At 39.2% G+C, this 20892-nt stretch overlaps 1 protein-coding gene across 13 annotated transcripts in view; it reads right to left on the minus strand.

Annotated features, from left to right (window-relative positions):
• Nucleotides 1–20892, minus strand: part of ZMYM2 (zinc finger MYM-type containing 2) — a 101989-nt gene that overhangs the window by 46436 nt on the left and 34661 nt on the right. For 12 of the 13 annotated variants that reach the window (XM_068144420.1, XM_068144372.1, XM_068144365.1 and 9 more), the window contains 2 exons: nt 15037–15202; nt 13463–13675 (listed from right to left, as the gene is read on the minus strand). In XM_068144420.1, the coding sequence (XP_068000521.1) occupies nt 13463–13675; nt 15037–15202 (379 nt within the window). Of the gene's footprint in view, nt 1–532; nt 649–1690; nt 1842–13462; nt 13676–15036; nt 15203–20892 lie in introns of all 13 variants that reach the window. The other variant, XM_068144433.1, reaches the window with a different exon arrangement.

The raw sequence follows: 20892 nt of genomic DNA on the forward strand, positions 1-20892 counted from the left end.
GAACCATGGCATTTTCCACATGCTTAGCAGACTCTCCCAGTGATCCTAGAATTAGACTTTCAACACTCTGGTTTCTGGACAATTTAAAACAACTAGTTTTATCCATAAATGTTCTAATGGATTTGGAACTAACCTTTCATTTCAAAGGCAGTCACTATTCACCATGACTCACTTTTGTTAGTGCAGTATTCAATGTGAGAATTGTTACTGTGTCTAGTAGAATGCAAAACAGCAAGGTTCATCAGCAGAGAGAGGCTATGGTGGTAAGAATAAGATGAGCACTGACACTGCTCCATGTTTTCTTGAAGAATCAAGGAGAAATAGGTTGCTATTATTGGACATAAGGTAGCAGCTAGTGTTATCATTATGGAATAGTACTTTGGTAAACGAAATTATTGTGAGCCAGAAGCATCTGTGTTAATTAAAACTCACAAACAAGGATATACAGGCAAGTTAGCTTAATACGCAAATGCTTAATACAAACACAGGCACACAAAGATTTATGGAGGAAAATTTTAACACAACAGCTAACCTGAAATTTAGCTACACAACTGGAACTGCAAAAGGTGTACAGTTTTCCATCAGGAATTGTGGCTTGATATTGAGGTAAAGAGTTTCGTTTACAAAAGTGGCAAATTATTCCCATACCTAAAAGAAAAACGCATTTTACAAACAAAATAAACACAAAAGAGTAGTGGAAAAAAAAATAGTAATTCTGGATTACAGGTCAGCTCTTCCCACCCTTGCAACGTAAAAAGCCAAGAGTTATCTGCTCTGCAGTCAGCTTCTACAAGTCACAGGAAACAAAAGAAATTGCAGAGGTTTGGCTGAATTCTTCCATTAGGGATCAGCGTTAAACATGACATTGCAACCTTCTACAAAATTTACTGGAGCATTTTCAACTTTGTGTTTGCTAAACTGAGATCTATGCTGCTCAACGCATTGAAGAACACACATTTGGAGTTAGTTGTCAGTTCCCTTCACCTGGAGGAAAATTATACCTAGAGAATACCCATATACAACTACCTCTATCCTTCTCCAGTTGTTGCTTTATTTAGAATAAACCTTTATTTAGAATAAACCAAGCCAGGTTGGAAGAGACCTCATCGTGTCCAACCCATCAACCAATCCAACCCACCTAAACAACTAACCCATGGCACCAAGCACCCCATCAAGTCTCCTCCTGAAAACCTGCAATGACGGCGACTCCACCACCTCCTTGGGCAGCCCATTCCAATGGGCAATCTCTCTTTCTGTATAGAACTTCTTCCTAACATCCAACCTGAACCTCCCCTGGCTTGAAGAGATAAAATGGGGTGGGGTTAGATCACAGACAAGAGAGTATTAATTCACATGCATGAAAATTGTACTATTGTTCTATGACACATCAGAGCACATCACAGCTTAACATTGTTTTCCCAGAAAGCCTTGAGGTAGTTGAGAACTAGTTCTGACATCAAAGCAAAAAAGACCAGTGGGGAAAAAAATCCTTCCTGGGTCCATTTACTAATACTGAATGTCAGATCGCTTTCTTTTTCTTATTCTTTTCCCCAGTAACTTACAAACCCTACAGTCACATCTACATAGCTCAATTCTAAAACGAAACCACCAACTCCAGCCTTCTAACTTCCAAACAAAATAATAAATCTGCTCTTATGACTGATGGAAGCCTATCATCCTTTTCACTTACTTTGTGATTTTGCATATTTTGATTTCTGTGTGTTCATGCATGCAGCTGAGCAGTATAGCTCCATAGATCCATCACATCCTATGCACTGTATCATGTCAAAAAACCTGCACTGGGCCCTGCAGCCACTACAAGATGTTAATTTGCCATATTCCTACAACATAAAGCAAAGCAAAACAATGCATTAGTTAAAAACTCTGTTTGGCTTTTGCTTTTAAATTATGGTCTAACAAACAGGAAAAAAATTACTTCTTCAATCTGCATCCACACCAGGACCTTCCTACATAAACTGAATCTCATGATCATCCATCCTCTCAAGAGCACTTAAAGCACTATGGTTGGATCTCTAGTCCTTGGTAGGAAAGCTGCCTAAAGCTAAACTTCTGTGTAAAGACAAACTCCTAAACATTATCATGTTTTAGTTAGGAACAGCACTTCCTTGCCAACAGCACCATTGAGAGAACCTCTGACTTCACAACTCTCCTAATTCCAGTCCTCCATGCAAAGGAAACACTACAGAGTTTCTGTGCTGCTTATTGCATGCAATGAAGAACTCAAACTCCCTGAATCTGGTAAGAGAACTCAACCGGTATCTTGCAACACAGCAGTCAGCCAAGCAACAGATCTGCACAGAAGGGAACAAACATTCTACAAAAGCACAGAAAGCTGCTCCGAGCAGAAACACCTACATCAAAACCCACAAAACCCACTGTTCAGACCTACTAGCTATATTAAATACATTGTGTTAGACGAGTATCTCAAGCACTATAAAGCAAGCTTCAGAAAAACAAAACAAGAACCAAAAACAGTCCAGGCACCTTCCTTGCCCATAGAACGAGGTTATGGCTGTGACCGTGATCACAGAATTCTTCAGCAGAACACCAATGAGTCTCTTATCAGGTATACTCTCTACCTACTAAGTACAAGAAAATATCCTATTGACGCTTCAGAACTAGTATTTCTTCCCTTCTGTGGGGTAATGATTTGGCAGTACCTCCACCTCCTCTCTTCAGGGTCTAAACGGAGAAGGAAAAGCAAAGCATGTTTCATAGGTATTTCATTTTGTTCAGAGCAACAATTTAAAAGCACTTCTTGAAACAGGGCTAATGGACAGCAGCCACCAAAAAATCTGCATGCACAAGTAGCCTTTGTATCTCTAGAATAAATCAAAATGTAAATTTAAAAGCCCTGATGCAAATATGCTGTCAAACCCCTCAAAGAGCTTCAGGAATACAATGAAAAAACAATGCACAGCTAAACAAATCTTTCACAAGGTCTAGGTCTGAAAGGAAAATCAAACTGAGGCCATAAGGACTTCAAGAGATAAGAATACAGGTTATAGTAGATTTATTTTTAGTAAGCTGATCAGAGCACAAACAGGAAAAGATTCATTGTGTTAACAGACATTTCAACATGAACCCCTTGAAAGTAGAAATAGCTTTGGCTAACCAGCATCTCAAATATCTCATTATTTAACTGACATCAAAAAAGATCGTGTACACAAAGTGATGTGTAGCAGCATGTCCATCACCTCTGAATTTCAAGCATCCTTGTAATACTGATTTCATCCCAGATGTTTCAGACTTAAAAGCAACAAGAAGAATCTATCTTTAATAACTAGTAATAACCTAGTAAACTTAGATCTACATTAACAGTACTGTGAAGAACATACATTTCAAAAAACACTCCCAAGGATGCAGAAGATTCTGTGGGTAAAAACAAAAGCATTAACAGTAAAGTCCTCATTTTCTTGCTGTCACAGCAACTAAGAGCGTTTGAGCATTTCTGCATCTTTAAATATGTTGTTACAACTGAAGGAGATGGAATATCAGCAAAGGGAAAAAAAATCAAACCAAAACTTAAAAGGCCTGAAGCTTCCTCAAATTTATTGCTTCTAAAACCTTTGTAATCATCATCCTCTCCTTTTCTCTTTGTCACTCTTAGCAGCACTCCCAAACTTTTAAGTTTGAATATAGAATAGAATAAACCAGGTTGGAAGAGACCTTAAGACCATCACGTCCAACCCATCATCCAATCCAACCGACCTAAACAACTAACCCATGGCACCAAGCACCCCATCAAGTCTCCTCCTGAACACCTCCAATGATGGTGACTCCACCACCTCCCCGGGCAGCCCATTCCAATGGGCAATCACTCTCTCTGCGTAGAACTTCTTCCTAACATCCAAAATATTTCAACCACTCAAAACCAAGGAGATGAACATTATCATAAAAAGCTTTATGGATACTTACAGGTATGTTTCACTCAGAATTACTTGGGTGTCTCAAACATTTAAGTCTATATAGCTTAATGGCTTCCTCCACTGACAGCATCAGAGAACCTCACATTGTACTATCCTGCCTATTTTCAGATAGCCATAATGCAAACCAGTAATGTTTTCCTGTTCTAAAATGTCAGCTTTCCAGGGAGGCTCTTTCCTCAAGGTTTTCAAGTAACTTGTATTTTTACTAATTCTTGAGAACATGTTACCTTTCATCTCTAAGAATCTGCAGCAGTAATTCCATTTTGTAGAAAATTAGTATTTGAGAATACTTTCTCCATAAGTACCTTTCTATCTGGAATAAATAAACAGAAGATTCACTAAAACAAAGAACTAGAGTAATATGCAGAGTCCAAAGAGCACTGTTTAGAAAGCAAGACTATGTTTGACGTGGGAAAAAGACATCTTAGAGGATAATGACAGCATCAAAGATGGTATCATGTGGGGCACTATAGAGAAACTGCTTATTTCTCATAAAAACTGCTGAAGGAAATCACATTACTATCAACAGAGAAAGCTTCAAATCACACAACAGGAGTCAGCTCGCCTAATAAACAGGTCAGAAGAGTTTCTTACTGAAGAGTGTCATGGATGAAAAAGCTGCTTAGTGTCTTCACAAACAGACTGGAAAAGCACAAATTAAAGAGACTTGCTAAAAATAGTGTACAGGAATATTGCATAAAGTTCAAAAGATCCCCTGAGCTCTAGAGTGAGAAGCTAGGAGACCATTTGGGGGTACCTGCCCTGTTATTCCTCTTTCCTGCATGCCACCTTATATACACTGTATAGTCCCAAATCCTGCTCTGAACCAGAACAGCTCTTCTCATTTTCTTACAACAGATCATTGTTCCTTTTAACTGAATATTTTAACCATCTTCAAAAAAGCTGATGTTCAGAAGAGAAATTAGTTGTCAATATCATCAGTATTTCGTGGCAAGAGACAAAAGTAAGAACTTCACTGGTAAAAACAGAACAAAGAATATAAAAGTCTTCATTACTAAGTTATGAAAGGAGCAAGAACAAACCCAAAAACTTTCCCGACTCTCTAATTTATAAATCACTGCTTCATTCTTTGTTTCAGAATTACAGAATCATGCAGACTGGAAGAGACATCCAGAGATCAAGTAAAACCTCCTGCCAAAAGCAGGTCCAGAGCTGGTTGCCCAGGATCTTGTTCAGGCAAAACCGAGCATCTCCAAGGATATGCATCCCAAAACATCTCTGGAGGATTTCACCACCCTCACAGAAAAAAAAGCTTTTCCTTCTATCTTGGGTTTTGGTTTCAAGTTGTGTCTGTTGGCTCTCTCTTTCATCATGCATTTTGTAGAATTCTTAGTTCAACTTTTTCCTGCATGGCACAGAAATCACTTGCCTTGGCCTGTCTGGCTACAGTCCTTCCCTGCTAATTCTGCAACAGGCTGCCCAAAGAAGCTGCAGTCCCCATCCTTGTAGATATTCAATAGTCAAATGGACACTCTCCTGGATTACCTTCTCCAGGTGACCCTGCTACTTTCTTAGCATTTACCTTTCATTTCAGGTGAAGTAATGGCTTGCACTCCCCATGATATTTCAGTGGTAGGCAAATACTGAGATGCATGCTTCAAATGCAATGGAAACATGACAAAAAGTGATTAGAGCCTAAAACCTGCAGATTCAAACTAGTCTCAATTTCAACTTTCCTCCAAAGACAGAATTAACTGAGAACCAATCCACCAGAGAAAAGCATCAATCATTTTCTGTCCATGCACCACTTCCGGAAAATTCAAATCTACTATATCCTATGAAAATATACACAGCTTTAAGAACTGAAATTGTAACAAAAACTAAGTAAACCCATTATTAAATTAGTAAGGAAAAGTGTATTGAATATGTTACTAAGTACAATTAAAAAAAATAGTAAAGCTAATCCAGAGGCAAAATCTCTAGAGAACAAAGGCCCAATGGCCTTTGAGCAAAAGCTCAACATCAAGTTGTCTGACTACACCTCCACATCACTATGCCATCTAGATTCTCCACCAAGATGACCCAATTTTAGCTTGATGTCTTTGCATATTTGACCTCTTCCAAAGCATTAAAGTCTGAACAAAATACAGAAGCCTAAAGTCTATCATTATATTTGATTCTAAACTCATTCTTTCGTGACTTCTTTTGTATTTCATTAGAACACTAATTCTAGAAATCACCTCTACTTCACAATAGGTATCTCAGGAGAGACAACTGAGAAAAGGCAGATTATGAAGCACTTCCTGAGATTTGGAAATTCTTACAAGTTACTAATTCTAAAGACACTCTGTCCACTAGGACAGTGTTTAACTCAAACTGATGACTGTAGAAGTGGCCATCAAGATGCAAGACAAAACAGATAAACTGGACATATTCCAGAAACAATCCCTGGAAATAAAAAAATTCACTTGGAGGGTTTCTGAGGATTTTTTTGTTCATGCCATTATCAACAACAATTATTTTAACAGGAATCTTGATGTTCCTTTACATCTTCTGGAAAGATCTCAAAAGCTGAAGGCTAGAGCTCTTATTGTATACTTACTACCAAGAAAGACCAAGCCCCAAAGTAAGTATCAGACCAGCACTGTAATTTAAAGGTATTTAAGAAGTTAAGTCTCACTTCTGTTTACAACTGAAACTAACTAAAGGTTCTGCTCTTGAACTTCCTGGGTGCAAGATTATTTAAAGAAAACCACTGGTGCTTTGAATCTAAGCATCTCTTTTATTCCTGACTGAAAAAAGGCTGCTTCATGTGCCTTCAGGATAGAGAGCAGGATAAACACACCTGCACCCTAAGATGCATTCTTGCTGCAACTTCTATGTGCCGACCAGTCGAAGCAGAGCACCAGAATACCAGCTGATGGCTAAAACCCTATGTAGCAGCCTAAACACTTGTTTGCAGTTGAAGGAAACACTTAGCAGTTAAATTCATATGGCCCATGGTAAAACAGATTGGTATGGACCTCTCCATCTGGGCAACAAGCATCACTCTGGTAGCTTCACAGAGTTAACAGTTTTGGATCAGATATAAGATAAAATACCAGGAAAGGTTCTAAAGAATATTCTGGGATAGAAACACAGTCAACTTCTGTTCAAATACAAAAAGTAAAGAAGAGAAAATTTTTTTTAAGTAGAAAAGCAGAGATATTCACTACATGGAATTCTGTGGTAACAGAGATTCATTAAAGCAATCAAGAAAACAGCAACTAAACTACTTCAGATTTATTTCAAAGAAGGATGGTCCAGATGGATCCAGAAGGAACACGTACGTCTAAGAAAAGAACCAGATGTCAGCAGAATCTGTAACAGCAAAGAAAGAAGAAACTGTATTATTTTTTCAGTCTTTCAAAATACTGCACCCAAATCATCTCTCCGTCAAGAGTAACAACTGTAAACCCTTCCCTGGCTCCAATGAATGAGGTTAAGATGAGTAACACCTCGAAAGCCCAAGTCTTAAGAGCAAAAGCTGAAGTAATTGATTACATTCCATCAGCTAAGCTCAGCGAACAGTCAAATCAGTAACACACCTGGTAACTTTTCTTTGGCATCTCCATCTGCCAAAGTTCCCTCTTTTTGCCAGTTCTGTTACTACTATCAAGACACTTGCCTTCTTGCCTTCAAGAAAAGCAGAGCTGAAAACCCCTGCCATAAAAGCATGTCTCAGCTGTTCCAGTTTTGCTTTTTCTCCATGTTTCCCTGAGCTCTGTCCAGATATTCCAGGTATAGCAATGCACAGATGTGTTTAGATCCATTCTAACTCTCATACCTAGGCATATCATCTCCTCGCTTCCTCTTCTCAAGAAGTCTCTGTTTTCCCACACAGATCACAATTTTGATGGTCCTAAGCACTTTACTTCAGGACTACATTGTTGTTTCAATGTCTCTGATGTACCTACCTTACTTTACCTTTCAAAATATCAAGAAAATAACATCCTGAACCTTGCTATGAATGATAATCCTGTGTCTATAAGAAAAAGCTCATTATAAAGTTTTTCCTTGAACAGAAATAAATTCTGCAGTTGAAGAAAGATATTTGAAGAAGAAGCTGTAAAATAAATGGTTCCAGAAAAGAGAAGTAAGAGGTAGGACAGGATACTTTCTAGGAGGTCTTGATTTGCATCAGAGATGCAAGAAACTGAAGGCATAAACACTAAGAGGCCCCCCCATACCATTAAGCAGGAAGGCAAAATGATTACTTCTTGGTTGATAAAGATTCCTGTTATTTCACCACAGCAGATAGGGTAAAAAGCATCTAGCTATCTCCACCTGAAGTCTACAGAGTACCAGATATCAGTACTAATCAGAGTACTTAATACCAAATTAAGTATTACCTGAAACGAGACAGAAGTGGTTTGCCATGCAAGGAAGAGACTCCACTATTAAACTAGTTTGAACTAGCTGAAACCACAGAACTTCTCTTTAAATGTGACCAGAAATTTTAAAAAAACTAATAATAATTTTATTTTTAGTTTAAAGTCAGTATTTCTAATATCTCTATATAAAGCAGCTGCTCAACTCTCATGATTACTGGTTTTGTCAACAGTATTTACTCTTCAACCATACATGGAAATGAGGGTTTACAAAGCAGTAACAGTGGCAGGAAGCAGCGGATTGTGGAGTTACTTTTCCTATCATAAAGGACAGATGCATCTTGATCACAAAGCAGCACAGAAAAAGCACAAATGCTGCATGGGACAAGACAAAGGAGAAAACCCTCAATGTTTCCACTGAAGTAATAGGTAACAAGACATTCTGCCACAGCGATCAATGAGATTTAACCTAGTATGTGGCAGTATGTTTTGTGAGACTAAATACAAAGTCTATATAAGCAATGAATCTCAAGTTGCAGAACCGATCTGCATATCATAGTATACAGGAAAGGCTTCTAAACCACTGTACAGTGAAAGCAGATGAAGTAAGTTCTAAGAGTTCCCTAAAGCAGCTGTTAGACAAGAAGCAGCGTTCAAAACTAAGGAAGCGAAACTGCTGGACAGTTTTTTGGTTATGGGGGCTTTTTTACCCCTATTGCTTGTAAGTGAATAGATTAAAGGGATGGCATAACCTAGTTAGTCTTAAAGCATGTTCAGCAGCAAGTCTTCATGTAAACACGGAAGTCAATCAGATGTACTTTTACTTAGTACTGAAGAAGTTTCACTAGATGAAGAGACACTGCAAGTATCCTTTCCAACTAGAAAAGTACTCATTTGGCTTGCATTCACCAGAGCTATTAAAAAGTCCATGAAGAAATTGCTAGAGCTCACAGAACCACAGATTGGTAGGGATTGGATGGGACCTCTAGAGATCTAGTCCAACCTTTCTAACCAATGCAGGTACACCAGAGAAGGTTCCACAGGAACACATCCAGGAGAGCTTTTGAAAGTCTGCAGGGAAGGAGACCCCACAGCCTCTCTGGGCAGGCAGTTGCAGTGCTTCATCACCCTTTTTTTGACAGTACATGCAGACCATTACTTTTAAGAAGCACCCAGAGCAAGCAAAGCTCAGGTGATAGTCTAATGACTTGCAGGCACAGAAATGAAGGAAAAAAGTTGAAAGGAACATTTTGAACTAGTAAAGCATGAAATCCTTTCATAGAAGAACCAAGAGCACTTTGGACTGATCAGGCCAGTAAGTACAGTTAAAGACTGTATTTTCAAAAGTATAGAGACTCAGTTTTACCTCAAGTGAATAGCTGAAAATTGAAAGGTATGGTTGGTTGCACAAGACAAGTCACAGAATTCACTTGTTCCTCAAAACAAACCATGACACCCACAATGCTGCAATTGCCTTGAAAGGGGAGTCAAGGAATTTGTATGCAAAAACCATGCAATAGCATCAGAAAAATTTAAACAACAAATGCATGTGCTTTGGAGTAATGTCTTCATGGCAGGCATATTGGGGCCTGTTTCAATGTGCTTAAGAGATACTAATTTTTAAATCAGCCACTAATGTAATTTTTATAACAGTTAGGCTATCATTTTAATTATATAAAAATCCTAGTAAAAGAAAATATTCCTCACTTAACACCGTTATTTAACACAATTTAGCCATCTCCTTGTCAAATACGATCTCACTCTTGTTTAGAAATGGTTTCTTTGTTTATGTAGTGTAATTTTAAGTCCCTTTTGCCCTTCTACAAGTGAAAAGTAAAGAATTTAGGATCTAGTACTAGCGTTCTTCTTCAGGTTTAACAAAAAAATAACCACTTTCAACAGGGGGGTTGTTTTGATGTTTCACCTAAATTGCCATGCTTATTTCATTTTTGGAAGAATTGTGTTGTTTTACTATGGTTTTTTTTATAGTCCTAAGCTGTCTCCATGCTCCTCTGCCATCAGGAAACTATCAGGCACTTGCATATAACTACAGTGAGCATTATTTAGTCTGTGTCTAATTTTAATTCTTGAATCAATTATTTTTCATAGCTTTCTAATACAAAAGAAGCCTACACTCTGTAATTACTTAAGTTTTAGGTTAACTATCACCAACCATCACCTCTCAGAAAAGAAAAAACACTGGATGCATTATTCAAGCTTGTTTGTGTCTCAGTTCTAAACCATGTCCTGAAACAGGTATATAGGAAGCTAAGTGCATTCATCACCTTGAAAGGTGACCTAGAGAGTTCAGAAAAAAAGCCTACTCCCCATCCCAGGAATAACACTGTTTCTTACCCCCACCAACAGTCTAAAGAAGAGGAAAGGAAGCTTTTGCAGTGATAATTTGCACTCAGTGGCCACTCTGAAAGCCACAGTAGTTTTAGTTACCTACCACTTCCAATTTTTTTTTATTCCAGGGGGAAAAAAATTGTCCATGATAATTTACTGAAAGTTATTTGTTCAAACCAGTGTAATATTTATTTAAAAAAGAAGGGAAAAAGTCTGCAAATAGGTACAAGTAACAGAAATCAGTTTTCATTTATTACTACTACAATGTATAGCATATTGATAGGTGTATGACATTTACAATGGCAACTGCTTAATACAAAGCTCAAACCAGGAAGACCTATGTATTTTACAACTGTTGGTAAGAAAACATTTGGCACAACTGTTATGTGACACACAATTATCAGTTGAACAACATAACGCTGAAGTCAAATGATACATCAACTTTTCCTGTATAACTCCATTACTTTTATTCCAGTATGTAACAGCAGCTCTCCCATATTCTCTCCTTCATCAGTTCTCCTTTAAAAAGCAAGGCCTAACAAAAAATCTCCAAGAAAACATTGTTGCACCTGAATAAAGCAACCTACAATTTGCCAGTTGTGGCCCAATGAGTTCACAGACCCAACAGAATGGTTTTAACTTGGAAAGGACCCTTCTGTGTCATCTAGTCCAGCTCTCAAGAGATCTTGCTAAAAAGACTGTCCCCATTTTCCTTCTAGGCTCCTTTTAAGTACCAAAAGTCACTAAGTTCTCCTTGGACCCTCTCTTCATCAGGCTGAGAGAATTCAGCAACATTTTCCAAAGTCTAAATTCCCTTTTTAAAAGCAGAACTCCTTGAAAACATTCAGTTAAAAAAAGAACAAAACACCAAATAAACAAAACAAACTTAATGAAAATGGAACTTTAAACTTAACTAAATCCTGCTAGACAACTAAATATTCTCAAATACTTGTGTCCCGAACAACTTTGACACCTGCAACATACACTAAAAGCCTCCTAATTATATAGCTTCAGTTTCTCTTAATATCAAAAATATCCCAAAACCTTACACCCCAAGAACATCTGAAACCTACCAGCTAAGGATTACTGAATCACCACTCCAAACCAGATGCACATTAGCACTTAAGCTTCTCAGAGTTTGAAATAGTTCCTCACTAACAAATACTACCACCAAAGAATTAAGAACGTGCTTAGAAGTCTAGTGGAACTAAATGCACCAAAACAGTGTGCATCCATTTTTAAGGTTCTTTTAAGGATCCTCACAACAATGCACAATACCCAAAGCTACTTGTGAAGGCTCCTGGTACTGCAAACTATTCCTCCTCCCCAAATCAAACAGCAACATACAACTTGCTACCCATACCCTTCTCGCTCTCAAATACATATCTAAACAAACAAAGAAAAAAAATGGTAACAACATCTGAACAAATAGAGTACAGTCTGCAATTGTGAGTTCATTACAGATTTATCATTTGACCTCTCAAAATTCCACGATCACTTCACAATTCCATGTGCAGTGCATGTTATACTGGTTGTGTGGGAATGTTTCAAGTTCAAAGTTAATCTCATGCCTTTTTGTTTCTTCGACAGACAGTATTCAATGTTTCTTCAAGTCTTTCCACGGCTTCTGGGCATGCCTACGCTTTTAGTATCTTGGAAACCTATCCTGTCCCTCTTGGTATAGCTGTGACAAAAGAATAATGCTTATGTTATGTTTTCAGTGATGCTGTTTACATACACAGGTTTCCAGATTTGCTGCTTGCACACAGAATATACACAACCACAGTCATCCCCAAAACGGAACATCCAAGGAGAAAATACAAACATACATGATGCAACATTACTGAACTTAAAACTACTCAGCACTGCAATCCCCTTTTCTCTGGCATTACTTAGTTTCTTAAAAATAGAAAGAGATGAAGAAAGAATCCAAAGCCCAATGTGCAGCACTGAGGTCATTCATATATTCAAGTGTGAACTTCACAGTGGGGTGAAGAAATTTCTTGCTAGTAAAACAGTACTTTCAAAACTCTGTCCCTAGAAACTTGGAGCAGAATGTACCAAGTAATAAAACCCAAAAGAAAAAGAAAAAATCCACAAATTGCATATCCTACCCCAAAATATTTACTATTTCAGAGTTATCCTATTATACCATAAGTGCTGTGATTAACATTTAAACCTTCCAGCCAGCATTAGTAACAGTTCAGAGCTAAGTTGGCTCTGTAATATGCAAGACACCAGTATCAAATTTCATGACTTGGAATTATTTTTAACCACAATTGTTAACTGTCTTGAGAATAAATAAAAAATAAAGATAAACCAAATAATAATCAATATGAAAACATGAAGTTTAACAGATGGAAGAGTGAAAGTAACAGTAAGTTTTGAAATCCCGTGTTGTGCAGTGGAAGCAATGAGACATTGTGCAGGTACACAGCCACCATGCACCAGGAAGCCCATTCTCACAGCAATGTCCAATCTGCATGATCTGCACATTTTTGTACGTTTCAACTGCATACAAGTGAGTTTTTGCATCTAAAAGTGAACATTGCTTAAGGACCAGTAAGTCTGTGTGTGTCAAGTTTACTACTAATACATTCGTGATACACCATTAGAAAGAAATGTAACTAAACACCAGAGGTTTTGTATTGCTAATACAGTGACACCAAAAAAAGGCAGTAGTAAAAGGTCCATTCTGGCTAGTTTGGCTTTGCTGGCATGATTTTCATTTTTAAAAGTCTTCTAAAGAGAAGTAAAATCATGAGTACCAGGATAAATCAAGGGAATAACAATGTTTATTCAATTTCAATTTATAGGTAAAAAAGTAATTACCTGCTTGTATTCACCAACGCAGTTCTGACAGCAGAATCTCTTCTGCTGACCATCAATAGTAAGAATATTGTTTCCAGCTCCTTTACTGGGCAAATACTCCCCACAATGCTCACAGCAATTCATTATTAAACCATTTGCCATCCTGTATCTATTGAAGCAATGGTCACTGCACAGCTTATGAGTCATATTTTTAAAGCTAACTTCATGACGAATCTAAAAGATATGAACAAAAAAGAAGCATTCCATCAGCACACAAGCACAAAGTCGCCTGAAACTACTAGACAAGGCAGAACTCTTACACTGATGTACAATAACTAAAACCAAATCATATTACTTCACTAGTTAAGAGCAGGTATGTTTGAAAGGACCATGAAATACAGAAACAGAAATAGGTGTTTCTGTTGCCTCCCAAGTTCTAGGGGAAAAAAAATAAATCTTGGACCCATTTGCTGTTGTATCCTAGAAGCAAAAATCACATAGGGAAGAATGTGACAACTGTATTATTAGAGCAGAAGGTCAATTCATGCAGTTTTACAAAATATTCAGTTTACATGCTAACAACATACGGGATAGAGATTGGAGTCAATACAGCTGACCAATATGATCGAGTATTGTTCCTTTACTGTTCCAGTATTGTAGGCCTATGGTGCGAGTATAGCACAGTAAAGCAAAGCATAGAAGAAGAGGAGAAAGGAAAGGCAGAAGTGCGTAGCAAGGGAACTTCTACAACTTATATAAACTCAGAGTGCCTTGTTGGCATAGCTTCATTGGTTCCCTATGAGTGACCACACATCACACTATTACAGATTATTGGTCCAACTACTAACGACACACGAGGTTTGTTGATGCAGGTGCATGTCCTGTTGTCCCAAGATAACTTTCTATGTTTAAAGCTACCAGTACCCTGTTTTAGTTACATGCTGCAGGCACAGCACTGTTTTGCTACACTGCTAGCTGGCTCTGCACTTATACTGAGCATGGCCTACCACCACGTCAGGCTCTAGGCCTGCGCTGCCAGATTGCTCACACTGCTCGTCGCTAGCATTGCCATAACAACGTGGCATAGAAAGATTGGCCAGAGACATATGCTGTGTAAAGTAGCAGCCTGAACTACAGCAAGCTTAGTAATGGCATCCAGAGTAAATCAATATATTCATGAGAATTTAAAATTATGTATATTCTATATATCTCTCAAAATAGTTGCATAATCTTTCAAAACACACATTAAAAGAAGTAAAGAATAAGCCCTGACTTTTTTCAGTACCAATTCTTCTATGTGGGAGACACGGGTTATAATTACAAGATTCTACACCTAATAAAATTGTTGACAGTAGCAACAAGATACCTGAAAACAGCACTTCATTTCTGAAACAATCCCCAGATAGAATTCAAAAAGGTTACTTTCTCCATGAATATTAAGCCAGCAGACCTTAATATCTCACTGCATATGAAAACACTGAATCATATTTTAAACTTCCTTATTTTCAGTTTTCTTATTTCAGAATGTGAAGTTATTCATATTATAATTATTGGCAAAGAGATAAGAGAGGGGAGAAACAAAAAGCCAAGCAGACCTCAGTTAGTTTACCACAGATAGTGCATCTTGATTTATTCAAAGCTCCTTTTGAGGGACTCTGTTTATCTTCATAGAAGGATAAGCACGATGTACTACAAAACTCCTGGAAAGACTCACTTGAATCAACTTGAGCAACAATGGTACCTTTCATTGTTGTTATATCCCTGAAAGACAAAAAAAAACCAAACCTGTAGTGTGCTGGCATACAAGTACAGCATGTATTTCAACAAGAACATACAGTACCTTATTCTTACAGTACATTTATTCTTTCTTCTAATGCTTCCACTTCAAATCTGGTTTGTGCATATATAGTGCATGGTTTCACCAAGGGCAAATCCTGCCTGACCAACCTGGTGGCCTTCTATGAGCAGGTGACGAAATTAATAGATGAGGGGCGAGCAACTGATGTCGTTTACCTGGACCTGAGCAAAGCCTTCGACACTGTCCCGCACCACATCCTGGTCTCCAAGCTGGTGACACATGGGTTTGATGGGTGGACCACTAGATGGATAAGGAACTGGCTTGATGGCCGCACCCAAAGAGTGGCTGTCAATGGCTCCATGTCCCAGTGGAGGCCAGTGACAAGTGGAGTCCCTCAGGGATCAGTCCTGGGACCTGTCTTTTTCAACATCTTTGTGGGTGACATGGACAGTGGCATTGAGTGCACCCTCAGCAAGTTTGCTGATGACACCAAGCTGTGTGGTGCAGCAGACATGCTGGAGGGAAGGGAGGCCATCCAGAGGGACCTTGACAGGCTGGAGAGGTGGGCACAAGCCAACCTCATGAGGATCAACAAGAGCAAGTGCAGGGTCCTGCATCTGGGTCGAGGCAATCCCAGGCACAAATCCAGGCTGGGCAGTGACTGGCTGGAAAGCAGCCCTGAGGAGAGAGACTTGGGGGTGCTGGTGGACGAGAAGCTCAACATGAGCTCTCAGTGTGCACTTGCAGCCCGCAAAGCCAATCAGATCCTGGGCTGCATCAGGAGATGTGTGGCCAGCAGGTCAAGGGAGGTGATCCTCCCCCTCTACTCAGCTCTGGTGAGACCCCACCTGGAGTACTGCATCCAGTTCTGGAGCCCCTATTACAAGAGGGATATGGACGTACTAGAATGTGTCCAGAGAAGGGCCACAAGGATGATCAGAGGGCTGGAGCACCTCTCCTACGAGAACAGGCCGAAGGAGTTAGGGCTGTTCAGTCTGGAGAAGAGAAGGCTCTGAGGTGACCTCACTGTGGCCTTCCAGTATCTGAAGGTGGCCTACAGGAAGGCTGGGGAGGGACTTCTCAGGATCTCAGGTAGTGACAGGACTAGGGGGAATGGAATGAAGCTGGAGGTGAGGAGATTGAGGCTGGATGTGAGGAGGAAGTTCTTTACCATGAGAGTGGTGAAGCCCTGGAATAAGTTGTCCAGAGAGGTGGTTGAGGCCCCATCCCTGGAGGTGTTTAAGCCCAGGCTGGATGAGGCTTTGGCCAGCCTGATCTAGTGTGGGGTGTCCCTGCCCATGGCAGGGGGATTGGAACTAGATGATCCTTGTGGTCCCTTCCAACCCTGACTGATACTATGATAGTTGTTCCATGCTAAACACCAAGTTTGAGAGCATTTTTTGCTACTGTGAGTAATATAAGTACCATATCTTCCCTGCATAAAAATTCGGGGGGGGGGGGGGTGGTATTTTTTTCTCTATTTTTTCAGAATTGATGTTAACACACCATTTAGTTTCCAGCTGTGACAAACACAATCTTATAAAAAAAAAAAATAACAAAGCACACTTGAACTAGCCCTTTTGCCACTTTACACAAATGCTGTATTTGTGTTTCATATGAAAAATTCAGATTTGTAGAAGAAGATGGGGTTTTTTCTTTATATAGAAGAAATGGTCTTTATTTGTATGTCTCTCCACCATTTCCAGTATTAATCTCAGGACAATGAGAGGAATAGAGAAGGTTTTCTCCAAAGTACAACCAAATGCTAAAAATTCTACCTCAAACCTGCCTAGAATCTTTATCATTCAAAATCACACCAATGTAATGTGTTAAATCAGAGACCTCACCATCAATAAAATGAATTTGAAAGAGAATAAACCTTTTAACCAGACAACTGTTTTTTCACTGAAATTAATTCTAGACTTGCTTGATTCTCAATTGTATGCTGCACATGCTGCAAAGTTGCTGAAACCATGCTTGGCATTGCACCTTTGTAATCAGTTCTCCCTAGCTTCTGAGGTAATTTCTAAGGTGGCTTCACTCAAACAATAATAGAATGGTTTGGGTTGGAAAGGACCTTTAAAGGTCATCTAGTCCAACTTCTCTGCCATAAGCAGGGACATCTTCATGACCAGGTTCCCCAAAAGCCCCATACAACCTGACACTCTGTGTTTCCAGGGATGGGACATGTACCACCTCCTCTGGGTAGCCTGTTCCAATGTTTCACCATCCCCATGAAAAAAAGGCTTCCTTATAAAAGAAGGCAGATTTAGGGTAGATAGTTTAAAACCATTACCCATTGTCCTTGGGAAAAAAAAAAAAAACAAAACAGGCTGTCCCCATCTTCCTTCTAGGCCTCTTTTAATTACTGAAAGCCACTTTACAGTGTCCTTGGAGCTTTCTCTTCTCCAGGTTGAGACAATTGCCAGTGACATTTCCCAAAGTCTAAATTCCTTTTCTAAAAACAGAACTCCTTGGAAATATTCAGTTAAAAACCCTTCAGGCAAATGGACTTCCATACCTAAATAAATCCTACAAGAAGACATCCAGCATTTCCTCTAGCAAGTGTTTTTCCACAGGGCTGCCATCTCCCATTATACCCTAGCTGGTATTGATATCAAGGATTGCCCTGACTCAAATGTAGGACCTTGCACTTGGCCTTCAACCTCATTAAGTTCCACAGACCCACTCCTTGAGCTCATGAAGGTCCCTCTAGATAGAATCCCATCCCTCAGGCATGTCAATGCCCCACATCAATCAGCTTAGTGTCACCTACAAACTTGCTGGGGGTGCTCTTGAACCCACTGCCTGTGTCACTGATAAAGAAAATAAACAGCACTGGTCCCAGTGAGGACTCCAGTGTGACGCCACTTGCCACAATCTCAATCGGGACACTGACCACTACCCTCAGGATCCAACCATCCAAACAATTCTTTGTCCACTGAACAGTGCATCCATCAAATCTGTAACTCCAATTTGGTGAGAAGGATGTTGTGGGGGATCAAGTCAAAGGCTTTACAAAAATCCAGACAGATGACATCTACAGGTCTTCACTTTACCACTGATGCAATCACTCCATCACAAGGTTGGTCAGACAGGACTTGCCCTTGGTGGCTGTTTAGAATCACCACACTGTCCTCCATGTGCCTTAGCACAGCTTTTAATAGTCTCTACTTCATGATCTTCCCAGGCACTGAGGGGAGGCTGCACAGGTCAGTAGTTCCCAGGGCTCTCCTTTTTATCCTTTTTTTAAATGGGCACAATGTTGCCCCTTTTCCAGTCACCAGGGAACTCACTTGAATTTTAATCCCTAGCTATCACATACCACAAATCAGAAGCAGAACAGAAATAAGAAATAAAAGTCTCCTCCTTGGCCTTGTAAGTTTTTTGGGGGTTTTTTTGTTTGTCTGTTTTAAAAAGTTATGGAGGGAGGAAATAGTATTGGGCAAAATCTTAATCTACTGACATCACAATGGATTGCCAGTTGGAGCCAACACTCATACCTAGAAACCTTAAGATAAGAATGAGCTGAAAATGTTAGAAAAATGTTGTACACTTCCCTAGACAGACACTCTTCAAAATAAACTTGCAAAATAAACTTGTCTTCTTGCAGCAAAGGAAAACCAGCAGATTTTGGCTTCCCCTTTGGCAAGCTAGCAAGGGATTTGTGTTGGGGAGTGTTATCACTTCAATAATGCAAAACAAAGCCAGAACTCCTGCCCTGAGGAGCTTACACCACAACTCATAAACACGATTAACTTACATCAAAGCACATATTAACTTGTATCAAAGGGGACAAAAGTGAAGTCAAAAAGATTAACACCAGCCAACAAAAACTATAAACACTAAGGAAAATACCTTCCTTCTTATAATAAATCCCACAGTATTCATGTGGTTACAAAGGTTCAGAAAATTGCTGGAAATGGTGTATGATAACATATGTAAGAACTCTGAATTTTTAGAGAAGTTAATGTTGGCTTCACTTTTTCCACTTAAAATAGCCTACATGTTTAAACAAAATCTAAGCACTACCTGTTAAAGTCTGACCTGTAAAGAATCACCATCTATCCAACCTACACTGAAGATCTGCAGTGAAAGAATATGGGAACTTTAGCAAAATCCAGAACTGCTAGCTGACAATGTTGGCTGCTTTAGTAGAAAGAAAACACAAAAACATGTATGGAGCAAAGAGCATCTCACTTCCTGCTATCAGGTAACAAAGCTATAGCAATAAAGCAAAAGGAGGCTGACTAAGATTTGGCTTCACAGCAAAGCCAAGCTACAGAGGAACAATTTCATGCAAATGCGGCCCTCTGTTTAACTGTGATTGAGCAAGCAACTGCATATTAGTGGAAGAGGAATGATCAACATAATCTCAAAAACTGCCAAAGGTGACTTCACAAAGGTTCTCTATAAATCAGATATGCTAAGGAAACAGTTTTGAGTAAGCGATAAACATTTTCCTCATCCAAAAATGGAGTCTTTTCATTTAGGACTGTTTTGTATGTATCCTCTTACAATCTCTAAAGTTGCAAGACAGCAGAGATTTCCTCATGAGTTTAAGATTTTGGGCAGAAATAAGATCAGTCCAATCTTCATCGTTCTATGTAATACAGGTAGCTTAATATGGTAGTCACAAGATTGCTTCTAAAAAAAGCCCCGAACAAACCAGTGTATAAACACCTACAAGCCAACAGAAAGAGCAGAGAGCTCTACTGAGACAAGGGTTGAGAAAAATATGTGGTTTTTTAAAAGCTAAACGTGCCAGACTTTCAGTGTACCAAACAATCTGCGTCAGGGGAGGTTTAGACTCGAGGTGAGGAGGAAGTTCGTCACCGAGAGAGTCGTTCGTCATTGGAACAGGCTGCCCAGGGAGGTGGTTGAGTCACTGTCCCTGGAGGCGTTCAAGAGGGGATTGGACGTGGCACTTGGTGCCATGGTCTAGTCATGGGGTCTGTGTTGATAGGTTGGACTCAATGATCCTCGAGGTCCTTTCCAACCTTAGTTATACTGTGATACTGTAATGCATACACAGGATAGCAATACTTTCTAGAGTTTACTTTTACTGAGCTTCAGTAAAATAGGGAATTAAAAAAAATATATTCAGACCAGTAGCTTACATCTGAAGAAAAGCCACTAATTCACCACACAGCACACTGAAGTTCAGCAAAAATTCATTGTTTAACTAGTGTCACTGCAGGGTGTGCAGTGAAAATGTACAAATATCTCAGCACACTGAAAGAAGAAATACAATACAGCTATTTTATATGCCTAACACTACAAGAGTACAATTATGGAAGTCATCTTTGGCAATTTTAAGTTTGGGAATTAATGAACCTAACCAGTAATTTAGAATAAGCCACTAAGCGTGCTTGTCACTTACTCTTTGCTGCCCATTTAACATATCTTTCGCTTCAAAAGTCATCACAGCTGCCCCGAACTATGAGGAAAGTCTAATGCTTCTCTTCTCCCTATACTACACTACCAACAGCAGAAGAGCTCCCAAATTTCTTCCAGCTTCCTGCAAGTATCAATTTCTCCTTTTAAAGCCTCATGACTTTGTATCTTCATCAATCACAATGAAGAGTTTCCGTACAACACAAGGTCTGCTTTTCTGATGAAGAACTTGAGGTATAAAGTGTATCTCGTCATG

This window comes from Melanerpes formicivorus, unplaced genomic scaffold (genome assembly GCF_026170545.1).
Source record: "Melanerpes formicivorus ecotype bairdi unplaced genomic scaffold, bMelFor1.0.p_v2 SCAF_1, whole genome shotgun sequence".
NCBI classification, from domain to species: Eukaryota; Metazoa; Chordata; class Aves; order Piciformes; family Picidae; genus Melanerpes; species Melanerpes formicivorus.